The sequence below is a fragment of the Python bivittatus genome, unplaced genomic scaffold, assembly GCF_059951505.1.
Source record: "Python bivittatus isolate LINGU-HERP-01145 unplaced genomic scaffold, Pbiv_v1 ctg000120_np1212, whole genome shotgun sequence".
Taxonomy (NCBI): Eukaryota; Metazoa; Chordata; class Lepidosauria; order Squamata; family Pythonidae; genus Python; species Python bivittatus.
In genome coordinates this window covers 3,275,544-3,295,570 of record NW_028277037.1, presented here as the reverse complement: position 1 = coordinate 3,295,570, position 20,027 = coordinate 3,275,544, and the positions used below count along the sequence as shown (strand labels likewise).

Sequence of the window (20,027 nt, the reverse complement as noted above, 5' to 3'; positions counted from 1 at the left end):
CCATTTGGGCGACATAGATGGATTAAGCCTATTGTAAAATGAAAAAGGCACATCCTGAAAAATAGTAGGAATGTCTTGGGGGGCTTCAAGAGACCTTGTGAAGCTCACTAACCCTGCCATAGTCATACAGACATAAATTCTCCAATCTAGGGGATTCTCCAGGAAGAGTTTTGTCCTGTGAAGAGCTTTCTATATTAGACATCAGAAATACAAAGACAGAAGACTTACAGCTCAGTTGAGACCGAAAGACATAAAGGTAATAATATATTTCTATCTCATCTCCAAATATGAAACAGCACGATCTTTAAAAGGTTTTTAAAAAGGATAGGCATACAAAAGTGGAAAAAAAAATACCTTTTATTGCACCCACAATATTTTGGTCTAGTCCTTTTCGGTTGTCATTGAGACCTCTTTTCCTTTTGCCATTGGGCAAAGAGTTGGCCAAAGTCTTGTCATCAAAAAACGCACACACGAGTTTTCGAAACAGCAGACTTCCTGAGCGAGTGTAATTTGCTAATATAGAGTCCAGTTGTGATTTAGGCATAAAAACATCAAAACCTTCAGCAAGCTGTACTTCTGGCTATCAAAAACAAACAAACAAAAGAATAACAAGGTATGATTAGCACCATCATCCTTCTGTAGGCAAAATAAGTTGGTGCAAATACAGGGGTAATATAGAGGTGGCATATTACACACATACACAAATATATACACTGACACCAGAATAGTCTTGATTCATTGAAGTAAAAACTGTTAACCCACCATTAAAAATGCAGGTGAGAAATAATATCAGGTCTACACATTATTATAGCTAATAAATGTTAAAAATCAGGGGAAATTCCAGGCAGATGGTTCTCTGTATGCCAATGTGTTTAATACCCATATTCACATCTTCATTTACCTATTTCCTTTTAGGGTGAGCGATATTATATGAAGCACAGAAAAAGACTGAGAAGTAGTGGGGAAAAGAAATTAAAAGTACAAGGTAAGAGAATGGGAAAGGACATTAACTAAATCTAGCATTAAATCCAGCATTTAGTACTGGCAACTTCAGCTCAGACAGATTTATTCAGCTTCACATAGCTCTAAACAATTCAAAATTGCTCATTAAAACAAAAAATAATCAGCACTGCTGTGATCCTATCGCTGGCACATTTGAATACACAGTGATAACTGTGTGTAATCCACACTATACATGAAGCAAAAGGGCAACCTTATATGTATTTACTTGGGAGTAAGCCAAGTAAGCACCACTGATTTTAGGACCTGCTCCCAAGGAGACATGCAGAGATTTGTACTTTGCATAATAATAAGGAAAAATATTAGGAGGCATATATTGTCTTGTTGTACAGAAATCACGTACAGTAGTCAAACAGACACTTACAGACTTTGTGCGCAAGACAAGAAACTACCGGCCTTCCTCATTTTCCTCTTTTGATACAGTAAGGCACGTTTCTCAACCTCAGCAACTTTAAGATGTGTGGACTTCAACTCCCAGAATTCTCCAGCCAGCCATGCTGGAATTCTGGGAGTTGAAGTCCATACATCTTAAAGTAGCCATGGTTGAGAAACACTGCAGCAAGGCATTACCATACCGTTTCACAACATGGAAGATTCATTTAGCCACTAGGACTGTGAACTATGGAGAAATTAATCCTCCACCACTCTGGCTAATTTTCTTTTAAAGCCAACCAAGCTTTCATTTATTGCAATCTTGTGCTAGTGCATAAAAATCCACTTAAAAATTACAGGCTCATAATGATGGTAACTGAAACAATCTGTAAGATATTCTAACGTATTACTTCAAGAGCAGCTATTTTAAAAATCCCAATTATTCACTTTTTTTTTTTTTTTTGCAGTGTCAGAATTCAGAATAAAATTTGATAATTTTACAGTACAACTCCCCCCCCCCCCATTGCTAACCATCTGGATTCAAAGCTTGATGATGATACAGGTAGTCCTCAACTTATGACCACAATAGGGACTGGGAAATTTGTCGTTAAGTGGGTTGGTTGTTAAGCAAGGTATCATGTGACTGCACCTGATTTTACAACATTTTTTGTGGCGGTCATTAAGCAATCATTGCAGTCATTAAGTGAATCTCGTGGTTTCCCATTGATTTGGCTTGTTGGAAGTTGGCTGGGAAGGTTGCAAATGGTGATCACGTGACCCTGGGACGCTGAAACCGCCATAACTACATGCTGGTTTGCCAAACACCTAAATTTTGACCACGTGACCACGGGAACGCCGCAACAGTTGTAAGTGCGAGGACTAGTCATAAGTCACTTTTTCCAGTGCTGTCGTAACTTTGAACAGTTGCTAAATAATGATCGTAAGTCAAGGACTACCTGTAGAAAAAGTGGGGAAGTTTAAGAAATCAAACAGATCAACACATACAAATCAGAACACAATAAGGAGTTGTAAAAGTGAGAATAACGGTGCTTAGATTATATTTAGAACTGGTATTGGAAACAGTGTCCTGTGTGTTAATTGATTTCATCAACATCTCAAACCCTTTTGCTTAAGAAATTTTAATTGTACGTTGCTTGGCTTGTTATTTCAACAATAAGTACAATGAAAATAGATTAGATATAACCTTCCCTAGAAAGTGACAAAGACGCATTGCAGAAACCTGCAAATCAATAAGAGAAATGGCTGGCCACTCCATGTACTAATACAGTATTTCCTTTCTTTAAAGAAAACAAGAGGTGAAGAAAAGATACTGTGGCTGGTAGGAAAAAAAAAGAAAGGCAACACATTTCAAACTTGGCTGATTATTCTCATCAAAAGTATAAGTGATATAAAGTAAAATATAAAAGTATATTTGCAGATTGCATTTATCTCTTGTTTTCTCAGTGAGCAAAAGGCAGCTGAACCGGGATCGCCGCTCATTTCATTCCCTGTGAAGGTCAGCCTGAGGAAGAAAGCTTAGCAAGGAGCCCGTTTCGTGGTGAAGTGGGAACCTAACTCGAGTTTCCTTAGTCCAGTTTCCACAGCTTAAGCCCTTTGCTCCCGTTCACAAACGGTGTTAGCATCCTATGCCTCTGAACCAAGAGGATTACCTGGATCCCTTCCAGCACAGGCATGGGATGAAACCCACCTTGGTCACTCTTAGGGATGAAACAGGAGGGGAGTAAACCGTGTCCTTCTAGACCTCTTGGTAGCACCAAACAGTTCTGATGTGGCGGGAAAGAACTGACTTTAGCTGCATAGCTACAGACTGTGTTTCCCTCCACTACTTATGGATTTCTCCAAGTGTAGAAGATGCTTTTCGCTTTTCCTACAGCTCGTTTTGAAAACACTTCATTGTGCAGAGAAAGGGAGGATTAGCACTTGCTACCTTGGGATCCCGCTACGTGGCCTCTTCCTGTAGAAATACAGCAGATTACTTAGAATCTCTCCATAATTGCTCTGGAGATTCTGGGCCCACTCATGCATCATACTTAATCATAAAAAAAAGAGCAATGCACAGGCACTGGCTTGTCCTACAGGAGAAGCCGTCCATCTCAGTAATTCAGAAAAGGTTAAGAGTGTTACTAGAATTCAGCAGGACATCACTGCCAGAGACTAGTTTACCTTAAATTATTGCAAACCATACCTAAGTGCTGGGGTTTGTGGTGGCTGGAAGCGGCGTGCATTTTGCATTTGACAACCCAGTTATCCAGTAACCAAACTGCTGGCTATCTTGGAAGCCACATCTCTCCAGAAGAAGTGTCACTGCACATAAGCCACACCTGTGTACACTTAACTGGACAGACACTCACACAGGGCATGAATTGTGAACAGTCCTTTTCTCAGTCTATTAATAATCAGCCAATTAACTATCTGGAGGAAACTGCAATGGTAAGCATGCTTGCAGACTCGATCTGAAATTAAACTAGTCGTTTCAGCTTCCATTCTGGCAAGCCGAAAACAGAATAAAAACGTCAGCTTAATTAGTACATTCCAAGGCAATGTCAGAATTCAGAATAAAATTTGATAATCTTCTATAATGAGCACACATTAACTTTTATAATGAATGCACAGTTTCCAATGATCAGACTATTACACAGTAACAACAATAATCCTGAAAAAAGCATAACTATAAATCTACCAAAAATCTTATTTCAGAAAAAGACAGAAATGTGTTTAGTTGTCAAGGTCCTTCACAGGGAAGACCAAGCTTCAATTAGAGATCCAATGAAAGTTATCTGCAATTTTGTTTGTGTATATTTCATAAATGAATCAGTTTGTATTCCAGTCACATAAAATAAAATGCTGATTTATTCCAGATTCCTTCAGTAGCGAATTATCTTTCAATTGTAAGCAATCAGTACCCAATTGAGCTTCACATGGACATCTCCAAGTATGTTTTATAGTTAAACAGAGTTTGATAACATAAAATAATCAAGGCAATAGTGTACATAATTAACACTAATAAGATAATTGTCCAACTCTTTGTTGGGCTAAAATTAGTAAACTGCAAATTAGAATTATCCTAAGCATTTATAAAATGTTGCTATTGATTAAAACATATTTTATATGCCAATTCTACATGTTATTTGCCTTGCATTGAAACAAACAGAAAAGATACTTAGAAGGAGAATTGTCAGTCAGTTCCTGGATTCAAAATATCATGAGGCTGCATTCTTGAGATCAAACCCAAATGAACTTAACAGCACTTCTGCACTGAGAAATATCAGAGCAAATCAGTGGGCCAAATTATATTTTTAACAATGTGCTTTAGTAATCCATGCTTAAAACTTATTAAAAAAACCAAAACAGTCACAACTGCAAGACCTTAGTCTAGGATAATACCCAATTATTTGTAAAAAAATCTCCTTTGTTTTGCAGTAAAGTAAACAGCATCCAGACAGGGTAGATCCATGTACAGCTGTAAGTGTTGGACTACAAACCAGGAGTCTTTTTAGTACTGGGTGACTTTCTCTCTCAACCCACCCTTAGGTTGTTTTTGTGGAAAAAAACAGGAGGGTGCATTATGTTGACTTCTTTGAGTTGTACAAAATAATGACAAGATACAAATCAAACCAATAAATAGTAACTATAAAAATTAGCTGCACAAGGCAGGAAGGTTCAATAGGAAATTTATCCTGACCTGCAGTCAGAGCACCAACTATGTTTGTGATTGCAATCTATCGGTGCTTTTTTGTCAAAATTTAAATAAATCATGATTTCTAAAAAAGAGGAATAACAACATGGGTTCTTTGGTCCTGTTTATTCCCAGGGCATTTGTATTTAGATTTTTCTGATTCTGATTCCCAGTTTAATCTCATCTGAACCAGGAGCTCTCATGGTGGTCTTAAGCCAACCATTGGCTCAGCTTTCCCCATCCTAGCACCTAACAGAGTTGTTGATTATAGTTCTCCAAATTCCCACCCAGCAGGTTGCCAGGTTATCCTATGTTCCTTATCATTTGAAATATGGGAATAACAACATTCCCGTGTTAAAAAGCTATTTTCAGAGTTAGTGTTAATAAGGGGATGTTTTAAAAACCTACCAATCTTCAAAAAGCCATTAAGTATATATATGCTAATTACAACACCTATTATCTCCGGTGTCCCTCTTCGCTATAATATACAGCAGGGTTCCTCAACCTTGGGAACTTTAAGAATTCTGGGAGTTGAAGTCCACACATCTTAAAGTTGCCAAGGTTGAGAAACCCTGATATAGAGATTCAAATGGGAGAACTTCTTATGTTAGATCCTAGGGTCACTCTGCAACTAACTAATCTAACAGCAGAGCTGTGGCTAATTCATACATGTTAGTTAACATGTCATCAGTATAAACTGGACACGCAGAACCTGTAATAGGGTATCAACAGAGTGATTCCCACTGAGGCTTATGGCTCCCTCTGGTTTTCCATACTTTCCCTCCAAGAGTCATCCAACAGCCCCTCAACTGGAAACTTTTGAGGGTCCTCCCCAGTTTTCTTTCCAAAAATGTTGATTTCTGCAGGCCTTAGGCCTGACCCCAGTGTGCGGATGGTGCCATTTGTTATGTTCATGTTTGAAGAATAAATGAGTTATTTTATTTAATATCTTGGTGTTATGGATATGAGTCAAAGCAAGTCATCTTGATAAATAAGTTTGAGAAATCAGAAGACCTTGTAGCCTGATTTTTTGGATGCTAGCTGACACAGAAATTCCACTGATCTCAAGGAGACATAAAAGCTTACAGAATTGCCAGTGGGTAGCCTGATCTTATTTTCAGAAATGTTTTCAAGGTCACTGAGGCCAACTAAATGCTATCTTTTCTGTTTTTGTCTCCAACCTTCTGGCACTTTTCTTACCACATATTGATGCAAACTTAATACTCTGAACAGCTTAACTTACATTATTTTAAAAGAAAAAGGCTAATCAGAATAATGATAAAGCCTAACAAGGAAATGCTTGAAGTGATGTGTCTAGTTTTAATAATACTACTTTTACCTAAAAAGAGATTATGGATACATTCTACAAATTGTGCATTGAAAATAGTGTAAATAACTAATGTAGGAGTGAATAGTACACGATGTTCAAAGTTGTTCATGTTTTGAAAATGACTCTGAGAGGTCTTTGGAAATGCATGAGGGTGCAAGCACAGCATCTCTTTAAAGCAGCCATGTCTTTTTTAAGGCTATGTGGAAGCCAGAAAATAATGCAGTTGCTTTAAAGAGGTGTGTGGCATTTACGCCCCTGAAGTTTCCAAAGCATTTCTGCTGTTCTCAAAGTATTCCTAACCCTAATATAAACTAATTAATAAAAATAGTTACAATCAAGTTCTATTTCAGGGATTACTAAGAGCATGTTTATGGCAACATTGGCAAATCTTTGCAAGTAAGGAACTTTTTCACTTGACTTCTAAAAATCAGTCTGGCCTTCAGCCACCAGTATCTGTCATGCCACAATGCAGTAACATTCTTCACAACAGTGTCCGGTATCTGCAATCCAGGCCTTTAATGAACATGACGATACTTGCTAATGGGAGAACAAGGGATTTTTCCTTTTAGTTTCTATAAAGAAGGGGAAGAAAAAAGTTATTCTTTTGATATAAATAAGGGGTAGCCTGAGACCATCTACAGAACTTCATGTTGAAATTTAAACCCAGGCTTACCAATTTAGCCCACTTCATGATGCTTCCATCTAGTTTGAAAGATAAAATTTCTTTAATTCACAATAATGTAAATTCCAAGAATATAAAAAAAAAAAGATTTGGGATACATTTTATAAAAACTCAGGTTGGATTTCTCAGAAAATGAACATTGGTTGTACACATACAACCTAGAATATTTTAAATTGGCCCAAGACACAATGGGTTAAAATATAGAACTCTCTTAGAGCGAAAAGACCAATCGAGTGCAACACCAGCTCTGCTTAGTAAAGCTAAGAGTTCACTTGTTGGCACAGAACCATGAGGTGCTACCTAGTGATCGCTGTAATCCCAAACTTAAGACTTTCAATCAGACTTCAATTTTTATTGCACCTATGGGGAACTAAAGAAGTATAGGTGGGCTTCAAAACCGGAGCCTGCTTTTTCAAAATTCTGGAAAACTCAAGGGCAATTAAAATAAAATTCAGAGTAAGACATAAAACTGAAAGAGAAGTTCCCAGTCCTCTCCTACCAGACATTTCTAGCCATAATTTTAATTACAGTATCAGTCCTACAAAAAAGCATCAGGCAGCCCCGTTACTATGGATCATGATATAGAGCTTGGGGTATGAGATACTAATCTAATTACCAGCATAGCTCGCCTCTGTGTAAGTGAATTATCAAGCTGCTCTTTTTTTTGTTATTATTAGTTTACATTTCTAGAAAGATACAGTATTATCTATAGAATTCCTTTCTTTTATGATCACTGATACAGAATTTAATTATGTTCTGTGATCTTGCTGTACTTAGGAAATTGGAAACTGTCTTCTCAAAATTAAAAAGGTACATTGAAGAAATTAATGACCAGCTTACTCAACAGTGAACTTTGCAGACCTCATCCAGCTGAAGCTCTAACAAAGCTCAGAAGCTGCCCTCTGGCTCCCCAAACAATCATTTGACAAACATCCGATTCGAAAGGGAAAAATATCAAATGCCACCTTTCTAGATTCCCAGTTCTACATTTACACATTCCACTCACAGGCTGTTGGGATGCGCTGTTCCTATGTTTTCTTGTGTTACTATGAGAGTACAAAGATGGGGTCCTTGATCAAACGGTTAAGTGTAAGCCACCCAGCCACAAGCTGTGATTTGCACTAATTCAACTCATGAGTCATTGTTCTTCTGCACAACAGACCAACTGAGCTGATCCACCTGCTCAGAAAAACCCCTTTCTCCTCTCTTCGCTATTCAAGGAGTTCTGCATAATGTTGTGATGGTCCTTCTGTGGCCCCACGTTTATTAATCAGGGATAATTACTGACTTGCATGGGAGAACATTACATCCATTAGACTTTGGAACAGTCATTCATCCCACTGTTGTCTAGGGTAAGATAGAACAAATTATTCTAGTTCTAGCAGAAGGAAATGGAATGTCTTTTACAAAAACGAATTAAAGCAGAGGTGGCAGAGACAACATCCAGTGCATAAAACATCCTTTTCCAGAAAGAGGTCTGCTTCATACCCCTGCAGAAAATATTCTTCTCATGGGGGTGCACGAAACAGAAAACATGTTTGTTTCAAACCTGTCAGAATGCATTCAGGGAGCTTTAAACCTGTCAAAAAGGCATTTACAGACCCTATTCTGGATGGGTCACAGTTCAACAGAAAAAGAATGTTCAGGAGTGATTACAGGTAGTTCCCGGGTTAAGAACATCCAGGTTACAGATATTAGAGATGTTAACAATTCTTATAGTTAAGGACAGAGTCTATTGTAACAAAATTTGAGTTAAATACATAATGATTTAAATTAAATACACAAGGGTTCGGGTTCATTACCTAATACTACTTATACTAATGTTTCTCATGGCTGGCTGGGGAATCCTGGGAGTTGAAATCCACACATCTTAAAATGGCCAAGGTTGAGAAACACTGGCTTATACAATAGTACTGTTCCGGCTTACATACAAATTCAATTTAAGGGCAGACCTTGGGGACGAAATCTGTTCTTAAACTAGGGACCACCTGTATACAGGGTGAGTGTGGCAAGGCTGATATGCCTTTTCCTACTCTTGTAACCCCACTCCAAAATAATTTGACACCCTACCATACGCAGAACAAAACAGCCAGGTTTCATTCCGTTTGACTGATTATGTGCTGGCATCAAGTCATTTTTAACTCCTAGCGACCACTTTTTAAATATACAGTGGTACCTTGGGTCACGAACGCTTCTGTTCACGACCAATTCAGGTCACGAACAGCACCGTTCGCAAAATTTTGCTTCCGTCCGCAAACTCCGCATCGGGTGATGAACAGGATCCGTGGCCATTTTCCCTGCCGTGACATGTGGTCGTGGCTTCCTGTAGGGAGTGGGACTCTCCCTCCAAGCAATAACCGCCTCCCCACCCGCTTTCCTGTCCTCCACGCCAGAAGTCGCCTCGAGCAAGGTTAGCGTTCTCTCTCTTCGTACTGGACTGTACTGTATTTTGTTTCATATTTTTGTGGTTTTTAAAAAAAAATACATATGGTTCAGAACGGATTAACCATAATTACATTGAACTTTATGGGAAAATTTGATTCGGGACGTGACCAAAATCGGTTGGCGACCAAATTTGGAGGGGTCAGAACGGATTAACCGTATTTACATTGAACCTTATGGGAAAATTTGATTCGGGTCGCGACCAATTCGGGTAGCGACCAGAGTTGCAGAACGAATTAAGTTCGTGACCCGAGGTACCACTGTATTTGGCCAACTGATAGTCTTTTGAAGAGAAAGACCTGTAGCTCTATTCTTAATAGCTCCGCTTTCTTTAGAGAGTGGCATCACCAACTTAGCATCTCAATAACTTTGGTATTGAGATTTAGCACCAAAAGATTCCCAAAGGTTCACTTATAAGGCAACCACTAAGCCACAAAGTGGTGCAAGCTGCACAAAATAATCGTGACCTATTTTAATGCTGATTTCCATTTGGAGTGATACTCTCTCAGAAAGATTTAAACAGGAACTGAGCATCCATATGGATTTGGCAGGATATTCCATTTCTGCACACCAGTCTCTTCTGGGGAAAAAAAAAGATACATGCAGGATATGTACAATATACAATATGATCAGTTTTGATGTTCTGGTTGACAGATTAAGGAAATAACCCACAGGAAAGTAACATTCATTCTAAGAATTGCTATTAAAATGTATGACGTTGGGCTGGAATTGTCATGAAGATTTCTTTTGTCAGCAATGGAATGTTTTCAATAATTGATTACATCTCATCAACTTACATCCGAAGATGAAGATTCAAGGACAATGCCAAATCCTGAAACCTGTGGCTCCAGTTTCAAGGAGGATTCGGCGACTTGCACGCTCGATCTGTCAGAATTCGCTGGTACCCTTTTTTCATTCTCTACAGCGCTGAGCTTCTTATTCACAGTAGGAGGTTCAACAGTCTTTGGGAGCACTTTTTTCTTTTTATTTCTCTTTCTTGACACTGTTGATTTCTGTGAACAAACCAGAGGAACCGGAGGCTGTTGTCTGTTCTGAGCAGCAACTGAAGAAAGAAATATCTGGGAGTGAGTTTATGAGCTTATGAAATTAGATTATGAAATGCCAAATGTGCTTCCCATCTCCATGTTGGCTAACGATGCTGGATGGTCTGCAAACGGTCTACCTCCTCCTCATCTGACCCTCAAAGCTCATAATCCACCCAACAAGTCCTACATATTCACAGAATGAGGAAGTGAAGGTGATACATGGAATAATCACTGCAAGCAAAGATGTCTAAAGAACATCTAAAGAAATCAACAAACAGGAAGCAAATTCTAGAATCCATTTTGTGGAACCAAAGGCAAGCGAAAAAGCTGAAAGGAACATTTACTGAAAAGCTGTCCACTTGCACACCACTCTTTAAGAAAAAGCTGTTGGATGAACTGGTCCATACAATAAAAACACTTGTACAATAAAAAAAAAAAACCAACCAAGAACCCTACTATTCTTTAGTAGGTGTTTTCTTTAGGGCAATCACTGTAAGCTTTTTAAAAAATGCATAGATTGAGAGATATTATATGACAATTCCAAGGGTTGCGTGTTTGTTTGAAAGACCGATTGTCCTACCGGCTTGAATCTGCATGATCTTCCTCATAGTCTTGAGCTCCTGAAGAATGGCCTGCAAAGCCGGCTGGCAATTACAAGTACAACAGTTTGATCCAGAGGAGGAGTTGGCTGCTGGAATTTCTCCTGAGGGAAAGAAGGAAATCAAAACAATTAGCCAGGCCAAGCTCTTCCCAACAGAATCTCTCAACAGGATTCTATAGCTGTTGTTACTTGCAGCCAGGAAGCTGAAACCTAAAATTAAAACTTCCACCATGAGTTTGTGACAAGCATGTGTTTATTGTCTTCCTCTTCACAAAGAATAATGTAAGACTGTATGGCACAGAGAAGACTACAAAATGGCACAGCATGCAACCTTTTCGTTAAATGAATTCATGGTGGAGGACAATAATACCAAACCTCACTGCAGTCACACCTCCTTTACATGAGTACCCCTTACTTGTCTGACTTTTGAAGAACGAAAGGCCTATATAATAAAAGCTATTTTGTAAAGACTTTACAGGACTAAAATGGATCAAATGCCATTTCTTCCTATGAAATGTTAAAATGCACACATCGTGCTCTTTGCAATCTGTAAACAGAGACGTTCTATGATGGTGAACATATTCATAACGCCCCTTTTGCACCATTATAGGAACTTCACTTTCTAGTGGTTTATGCTGAAGTGCTGTGGCAGAGGAAAATGGATTTTAACTATTTCTATACCATTGCATTATAACTGACAAATGATCAGGGAACGTTGATTGTAGTTACTGTAGATTTACACCCTGTTTATTAATTGACTTTAATTTTCCTGCACTTGATTTTAGGTGGCTATTGGGAGCTTAAATACAATCTTACATATTCTTGGCTCAAATATCATTTTCGGCCATTCAAATGTTTCATCCCAATAAATATGTAATTGCTATTAGGGTTATTGCTCCAAATAAGTGCTTCCATGGTCTCACAATAACTTTACTATTCAAATTAGACCATTTTGTTCACCGAGAAAGACGACCAGCATGCTTATTGCAAACTGGAGTGCTGAACTGCAGCTTAAATATGTATCCCAACACCTTCTGGATGGTGCCTTAAGAAACATTTTTTTTATCTCTACCCTCCTATACCATGTAGTGTGTAGGTCTTAAAGGACAACACCTGACTTTTAGTTTCCCTGTCACAAAGTCAAGCTATTCTGCACTTTATAAACAAAAGAAAAAGAAAAAGAAAAAGAAAAAGAAAAAGAAAAAGAGGGAGGGTGATTCTGGTCAAAGTTACCATTTTTTCTCTTTTGCACTGAAGTGGGTATCTAGCATTAGTTTTAAAGAGAAAGAATGAAATTCATCCTCTGCAAAGAATGGCCAAGATTGGCGCAGGGGTGTCAAAGAAATCAAGATGGCAATTGTAATGGTGTGTCCAAAGCCCCACTTCTTGTCTAGGGGCATTTACAATGCCTGCAGGTACAAACTGATGCCATATCAAAGGTACTGATAACACAGCATTAAAGAATCACAAATGTCTCTAATAAAATACCCTTCTCAAACATTTATTTTTAATTAAACGGTGGCTGCAATTAAAAAGCCAGATTAACCTATTCATCCTATTTTGCAAAGATCACTCTTGCACTTTAAGGTCATTTGTTTTATTGAATTAGAACCCTAACAAGGAATAATGTATGCTTCCCATTATTTTTTTCCCTTCTTGTATGAGACCAGCTGGTTCCCCCATTAACGTTTCTAAAGTCCTGGGCCTCATCAAGATTTCCTGGAGGGTAATTCTGAGATGGGACCATATTTCACCACTAAGCTCTAGGGGAAACTGGTAAAAATCTTTAGCTGCAGCCACTGCTACTTTGATAAAACGCTCCCAGAGAACCGGCCTGCGGGCTTCAGCGAGAGGTGGAGGTAAGCCCAGTGCCAACACAGCTACCCGCAGGCCCTCTACTCACTTGGCCCAGCCTTCCTCCTGAAGGCCTTGCGAAGGGCCAGCAGCTTCCAATGCCAGCTGCAGAGTAGGCACTGTGTCTCCAAGAGCCCTCGTCCCTCCACTTCCTCCAGTTCTGCCACCGCCCTGAGCCACACAGCCACCACTTTTGCCCGGGGAACTGCCACTGCCACCTTGCCATCCTGCTGCGCTGTCCAGTCTGTGGGCTATCGCTCCTCGGGCCAGCAATGGAGATGGGCTCTACCGCCTGGACCCTGCCCTGCCACCCTCACCCAGCGCCTGGATTCTGGGCTAACAGGGGGAGGAAAAAGGTGAAGGTCAGCTAGAGGTGGCGGCAGAGTGCATGGCGGCCAAAAGGGCAGAGATGGGGGGGAGATAGGCGGGAGGGGAACTGAAGCAGAGGCAGTTCGCACAGGGCAGAAGCGTGAGGTCCTCGCCTAATGACCACACAGTCCTTGCCTCACAACCCTAACCGGGACTGTTTAGTGACCACTTCGCTTAGCAACAGAAATTCCGGTCCCAATTAGGGTTCTAACCCAAGGACAACTGTATTTATCCTCTTCCCCTCCGGATTCTTAATATTCTAATGAGTATCATGGCAACATTTGGACAAAGCAAACCCTGAAATAAAATTTTGTTCATTTTTTCTGCTACAAATACAATGCATTCCTAATGAGGGTGTGAGATACTGAAGCCCTCAAAGAAAAACCAAAGGGCTTGTTCTCTCAGTGGGGCACGGGAAAATTACATTATAATTCCCATTAGCATTGATAGAAATTACTCATGTAAATCTACCTTATGTACAATAAATGGAAAAAACAAGCCACTAATATTTTAAATCAAAAGCAGGGCTCTGTTAACATAATACATATTTATGAACATTTTTTTTTTAAAAAATCTTTGTTCGGAACAAGAAGATTGGAGCAGACCACATTACCTCAACTTCAAGTTACTGTAATATCAAGTTCACCATTTATGACAGTGAAAGTCATAAATTGAATTTTTTTTTAAGGCACCAATACATGTAATTAAATATTAAGAAGCAATGATAGTAAGGTCTCCCCCTCATTGTAAAGGGAAACCAGTATGAACTGGACTCCGTCCCAGCCACACACTGGAAGCATTGCCAGTGGGGCCTGCCAGGATGGGGGTTGTCAGATTCAAAGTGGCAGCTGGAACTGTGCAAAGTCCCTCCCATTTTTAATGTGCAGGGAGGCACCAATTGTGTTGTCAGAGTTGTCATCTTGAGCTTTTCAACCCCGCTGTGGATGTACCATGGCGAGGTTCGTACAACCCCCCTGAGTATTCTGTAATATTCCATCTATTGTTGATCCTCATAGGTTGTTTCAGACAACAAGTCAACTATGTGGGCATCATAACTTTATTTCTAATATTAATAAGGAAAATCATCCAAGAATAGTACCATCATTAAACATGAAGTAACCTGACACAGCTTGCATCTTGTCTATTAAACAAACAAACAGTGAAATAGCTACTGTAGCTCTTTTCCTGTGAGACAGATTAGCCATGGTCTAGACCAGTGTTTCTCAGCTTCAGGAACTTTAAGATGCATGGACTTCAACTCCCAGAATTCCCCAGCCAGGAATTCTGGGAGTTGAGGTCCACACATCTTAAAGTTCCTGGGGTTGAGAACCACTGGTCTAGAACACAGATGGGCAATGAATACATTGTGTGACACCTTAGGTGGTTCTCCGTAAGGTTGTAAGCCTAAACCCCTTTCTTGATGTCCAGCTGACTAATGGGAAACAGATGTTTCACAATCCACCCCCTACTTAATAAACACTATACTGTATTGTCAATACCATACAGCCCCACACAGAATGGCTTACATGTGCAATTCTATGATTTTCATAACCAACAGTGAGAGGGACAAAGCTTTTATGTAGCCTTTACACATTGCACAAAACAACCATTTGTGGTTTGTTGAATAAGCCACATTAGCACTCTGCCATGAATCATGGGTTAGAAAGCACAACGGCTAGGTTCACACAATAGGCTAAGCCAAAACCAAATAAAACATATTATGGCATCCAACCACAGTTATAACTGTAGTGTAACTCTATGTCGGACGAGCATTCCAACAATCACAAAAAATGAAGTCGGAAGGTTCCGCCCTAAGATGTCATTTATTTTAATGGGATTCCATCTCCATGAAGCATTTTCCTCCTGTTCAAGATTAATTATTTCATAGCACACTTAAAATACAATCTATGGCTCTACAGTGTACATTAGTGTGCTGTCAAATTTCACAATAATTTATTCCAACTTTTATTGGTCTGGGGCTATAAATAAGTACTTTTAGGCATCTTTGAAGACATCTCAGTCTTAAGACAGTGATTCTCAAACTATGCGATATGGCAGCCTCCTAACAAGAGAGATGAATGTATACGTCCCCTTCCATAAATAAAGCAAACCATTTCATTGGTGTTAGGGCTAGGCAAGAAATAATTATACCACTTTTACTCATTTACCATTTAATCTATATGTCACAGGGGCACTCAACACTGTGGTAGAGGAGCTGCCCCACTGCAGGCTTGCCCACACCAAAGAAGGAACAAAGCCCACTGCAAATTTGGACAGTGTTCCCACGTTGCCTGTGACCCCCGTCCCGGTTGCTCATGTCTCCCTGGGGAGACCAAACCCACAATTTAAGAACTCATAGCTTAATGACTAATTCATCACTTGATTCTATTCTAGAGCAGAAACAGAGACAGAAGCTAAGGCACCCTGGTTGGATCAGACATCACCTACATCACCTTCTAGGGTTGTTCTAAGAATTGGTCACCTAATGCGAAGAGAGGACTCTTTGGAAAAGACCCCGATGCTGGGAAAGATTGAAGGCAAAAGGAGAAGAAGACAGCAGAGGATGAGATGGTTAGATAGCATCACTGAAGCAATGAGCATGAAGCTGAGCAAACTCAGGGAGGCAGTGAAGGACAGGAAGGCCTGGTGCAATATGGTTCATGGGGTCACGAAGAGTCGGACATGACTTAACGACTGAACAACAACAACAATGTCTGTACAATGCTTCCAATACTTTGAACTATTTTTATTAATAAATACTTCTCATCCTCTTATCATTATGTTACACTGATGTTTGTACAATGTAATCCTTGCACCACATTGATTTTAATTTCTCCAGCTCTTCCTTTTTATTCCGATATCTTTCTCATTGCATTAGAAGTAGCAATTCACTTCCAAGACTTACCTTGGAAATGAAGGCATGTTCCAAACAATCATATTACAGCTACAAAAGGATTTGTATCGTGCACTGCCTTGGTCTAATCAAAATGAACGCACTGTCAAAAGGTGAAAACAGTCAAAACTGAAAAGGAATAGTTTTTTTTCCATTCTGCAGGTTAGGATATCTTGAGTACCCTCTGGGCCAAAAGGCAGGATATAAATTGAATAAATCAATAATAAATATATAGGAATAATTTTTTCAACACTTCCCACACAGATGCTGCTGTACAATTGTTAGAATCAAGAAATATATTCAAGCCATTTTTAAAACATAATGACATAACAGGTCAACGTTACATCCAAAGAGAAAAGCTTGTGACTTTTCATATTGCCAACTTTGGACAAATGATTTTGTCTTAGTTTTTGTCCCATGAACGTAGCATAATGAAAATCAAATAAACAATGGTCTACAGATCTAATTTAGATCATACCGTTTGTACCCACGGTTCTGGCTTGGTTTTGGAAGGTTTTCGAACGCGTGCCATACTGCCCTGAATAGTGGCCAGTTTGGGGAGACAATTCATTCCAAGTGCCGCCCTGCGATACTTGGTGGATAGGTCCCTGGGTTTCTGCAGGAGGATTCAGACGCTGAGTCCAGGCCAGGTCTAAATCTTGGGGTTCTTCCTTCAATTTTTCTCCTTCTTTGCCAACTCGCTGGTATATTCGTCCTGTACTGTCATTCAGCAACCTTCTCATCCCTGTAATTTGTTTTTTAATCTCCCGACTTTCATCTCCTAGAGCAAACAAAAACATACTTGTAAATTATACTTATAAATTATACTTGTAAATTAGGGAATATCATAACTACTAGTACATTTCAAATGACATTTTTTACTTTACCCTGTACTCAAAGGGTTTATACACATGTAGAAATAAATTAGGGATGGGCAGCTATCCGGATTCAAAGAGAAAGACGCTTTGGAGCCAGCATGCGTATAGTCCCTGTTCCTGTTAGCGGCTCCTTAGATAATTTTATGGACCAAGATCTGAGCTGTATGCATTTGTTCTGGTGTGGCTGACTATGTTTGCACAAGATCCTGGGCCAAGGGAGGGACTGACTGAGATCAACCTCATCTGTGTTTCTTCTAGGCCTTATGATCTTGTTATGTACTGTATAATAAAGGATTTGAATTTTTCATGAAGCAGTGATGCTCATTAGAAAGGCACTGAAGATGTTACCTAGCCAGGTAACGAAATGTTTGCAAGAAAACCACCAAGCTCAGAGAACCCCAAGGACTCCACTGAGGGATATAGGTCTAGCATGCATCTTCTCACCAAGGCAGGCTACTCAAGGAACCGAAAGGGTAAATCAGTGGCCCAGAGAGTCTTCTCTGGAGTAAAATGACAGTATACCTAGCTGGGTCTCCCCAGGAATTGCATGGAGAGTACAGTGGGGTTGTGCATCAGTGGGATCCAAAGCACCACATCCTGGACCACAAATATGCACCACCTCTTTAATGTCTCCTTAATTCAAACATGTACAGTATCTTCCTGGATCCATGTGGCTACTCTGTGTGCCCAAGAAAGGGCATGACTTTTCTAAGGAGCCTCTGATAGACACAGCATCTGTGCCCACATTGGCTCCAAAGCACCTTTTCTCCTTCAGATCCAAAGAGCTGCACATCCCTAAAACAAACACGTGAGATTTTTGGCTGCTTTACCCCACACTGATTCAGTCTTAATATGTGACCATACACACCAATAAGAATGTATGCAAATTTCAAAACACACACATGCAATTTATGACAAATGATCATACTCCCTTAGTATTCCCAGCTGTCAAGAGTTCAGGGAGTGTAAAACATACTCATTTAATAAGAAAATATGGGTCGTATTTTGTGGAAGGTTCAGCAGTAACTTTAGGTAGCAAGAATGTTATATCAAATGAGAAGGTAGAGCAAATTTAATAGGAGAAAAATCACATTTTATTTAATGTCCAGAACACAACATACAGCCAAGGACTCTGATATATAGCAGTTCAGAAAGTAAAAAGAAAAAAAAGTGCAAAATGCAAGTATTTCTAATAAGAACTTGGCACATTTAAAAACAATTATATCCTCGGCATCATTTAAGTATTAATTTTATTTATGATCATACTTATTGCACTCTGCGTACGTGCATGTTTGGAGCAGAATGTTGCCATTCTGCTTGCTGGGGCATGGAAATACATTTCATTAGCAGGAGGAAGAGTCACTAGCAAAACTATCAAGCATTTTAAGCATGAGTGAAAATGGATATTGAAAACCAACAGCATTCATACAAGATGAATTTCCTGCACTGAAATCCCTCCTTCATAAAATGAAACCTCATCAATCTGATTTACCATTTTAGTACCTCTTTAGGACAGTGGCCATCCCGTGGACTCAAATCAATGTTTTGGGAAAGATCCAGCGAGAACAAAACTGAAGGGCTATTGTTATCTAGACAAATCCTTTTCCTTCACCAGCACAGGAGCAAAATCTTTTGTCCTGACCTGATTATTCTGCCTCCATTATATATTTTTTCCCGTGACCCTAATCTTATTGCAGACAGTGTTAACCAGGGCTGGAGTTTTTAAATTAATTTAGCAAGTTTTCTTGAGCGAGAGGGGCATGGAATTTGCAAGTGACACAGTGAGGGAAAGCCACAATGTTCACCCATCTTTGGTAGGAAGTATTCAAAACAGGTGCACAAAGCTTACAATGCACTTGTTTTGGGTAGGGGTGCCTGTTGAGCCCTTAAGGTAGTTCTGCTCTGACTCACGTGCCCGGAAGGGAGAAGGAAGGGGCTTAGAATGAGGGAGTCAGCAACATTCTGATCCCCTACCCCACTGCGTCTCCTAGAGGGATGCACTGGGGGAATCTGGAGTTTTTCTCCCATAGCTTCCAGCTGAGTCCAGCCCATCTTCAAACTTGATCTTTCCTTTCCACACACCAAAACTGGTCGCCTTCTGCTCTGTTTTTGGAGAATTAACTGCTGTTGGACAGAAAGATGAAGAGAGTCCTAGACCTCTTGACATCATGTCTTTCCAACATTCTGCTGGATCCGGTGGAATAACAGCAAGTTAAGGAAAGTCTCCAGAGCAGTGTTTCTCAACCTTGGCAACTTTAAGATGGGTGGACTTCAACTCTCAGAATTCCCTAGCCACCCATGCTGACTAGAGAATTCTGGGAATTGAAGTTACCTGTCTTAAAGTTGCCAAGGTTGAGAAACACTGCTCCAGAGAATGCTTGTAGCATTCTTCCAGTCTTTCTCAGCAGTAGCCACACCAGGGATCTGCGTTTTCTTTTGTATAATGAAGTAACGTGTTGTGTCTGAGTGTATCTGGTCCCCAGAGACTAGCCTGTGCATATATGTTGCCTATGCGTGAACACACATGTGTATGTGGATCAAAGGGCATGTGATTATGTATTCTGTGAACCGAGAACATTTTCCTCCATATACTCATTTCCAAACTTGGTCTTTCTTCTACTGGCTTCTCTCTCCATACAAAATTCAGTCCAGTTCAGTCCTGTTTTGGAGAGTTATCCTGCTGACAGACAGGCAGGTGTACAGAAAGAATCTGGACCCCCTTTACACGATTCCTTTTCTAAATTCCAATGGGTTGGAAAGAATTAAAATGGCAAGGACACCACCCTTCCAAAATGACCAATTTGCTACCAAATCTTGCGACTTAACTGCCCATGAAAATGGAG

The 20,027-nt window shown here is 39.8% G+C and overlaps 1 protein-coding gene across 3 annotated transcripts in view; it reads right to left on the bottom strand.

The window, feature by feature from the left end:
- Positions 1–20,027, bottom strand: part of BEND7 (BEN domain containing 7) — a 59,725-nt gene that overhangs the window by 19,989 nt on the left and 19,709 nt on the right. For all 3 annotated transcript variants that reach the window (XM_088134843.1, XM_088134841.1, XM_088134840.1), the window contains 4 exons: positions 16,785–17,087; positions 11,170–11,292; positions 10,341–10,606; positions 355–580 (listed from right to left, as the gene is read on the bottom strand). In XM_088134843.1, coding sequence (XP_087990969.1) covers positions 355–580; positions 10,341–10,606; positions 11,170–11,292; positions 16,785–17,087 — 918 coding nt within the window. The remainder of the gene's footprint in view (positions 1–354; positions 581–10,340; positions 10,607–11,169; positions 11,293–16,784; positions 17,088–20,027) is intronic.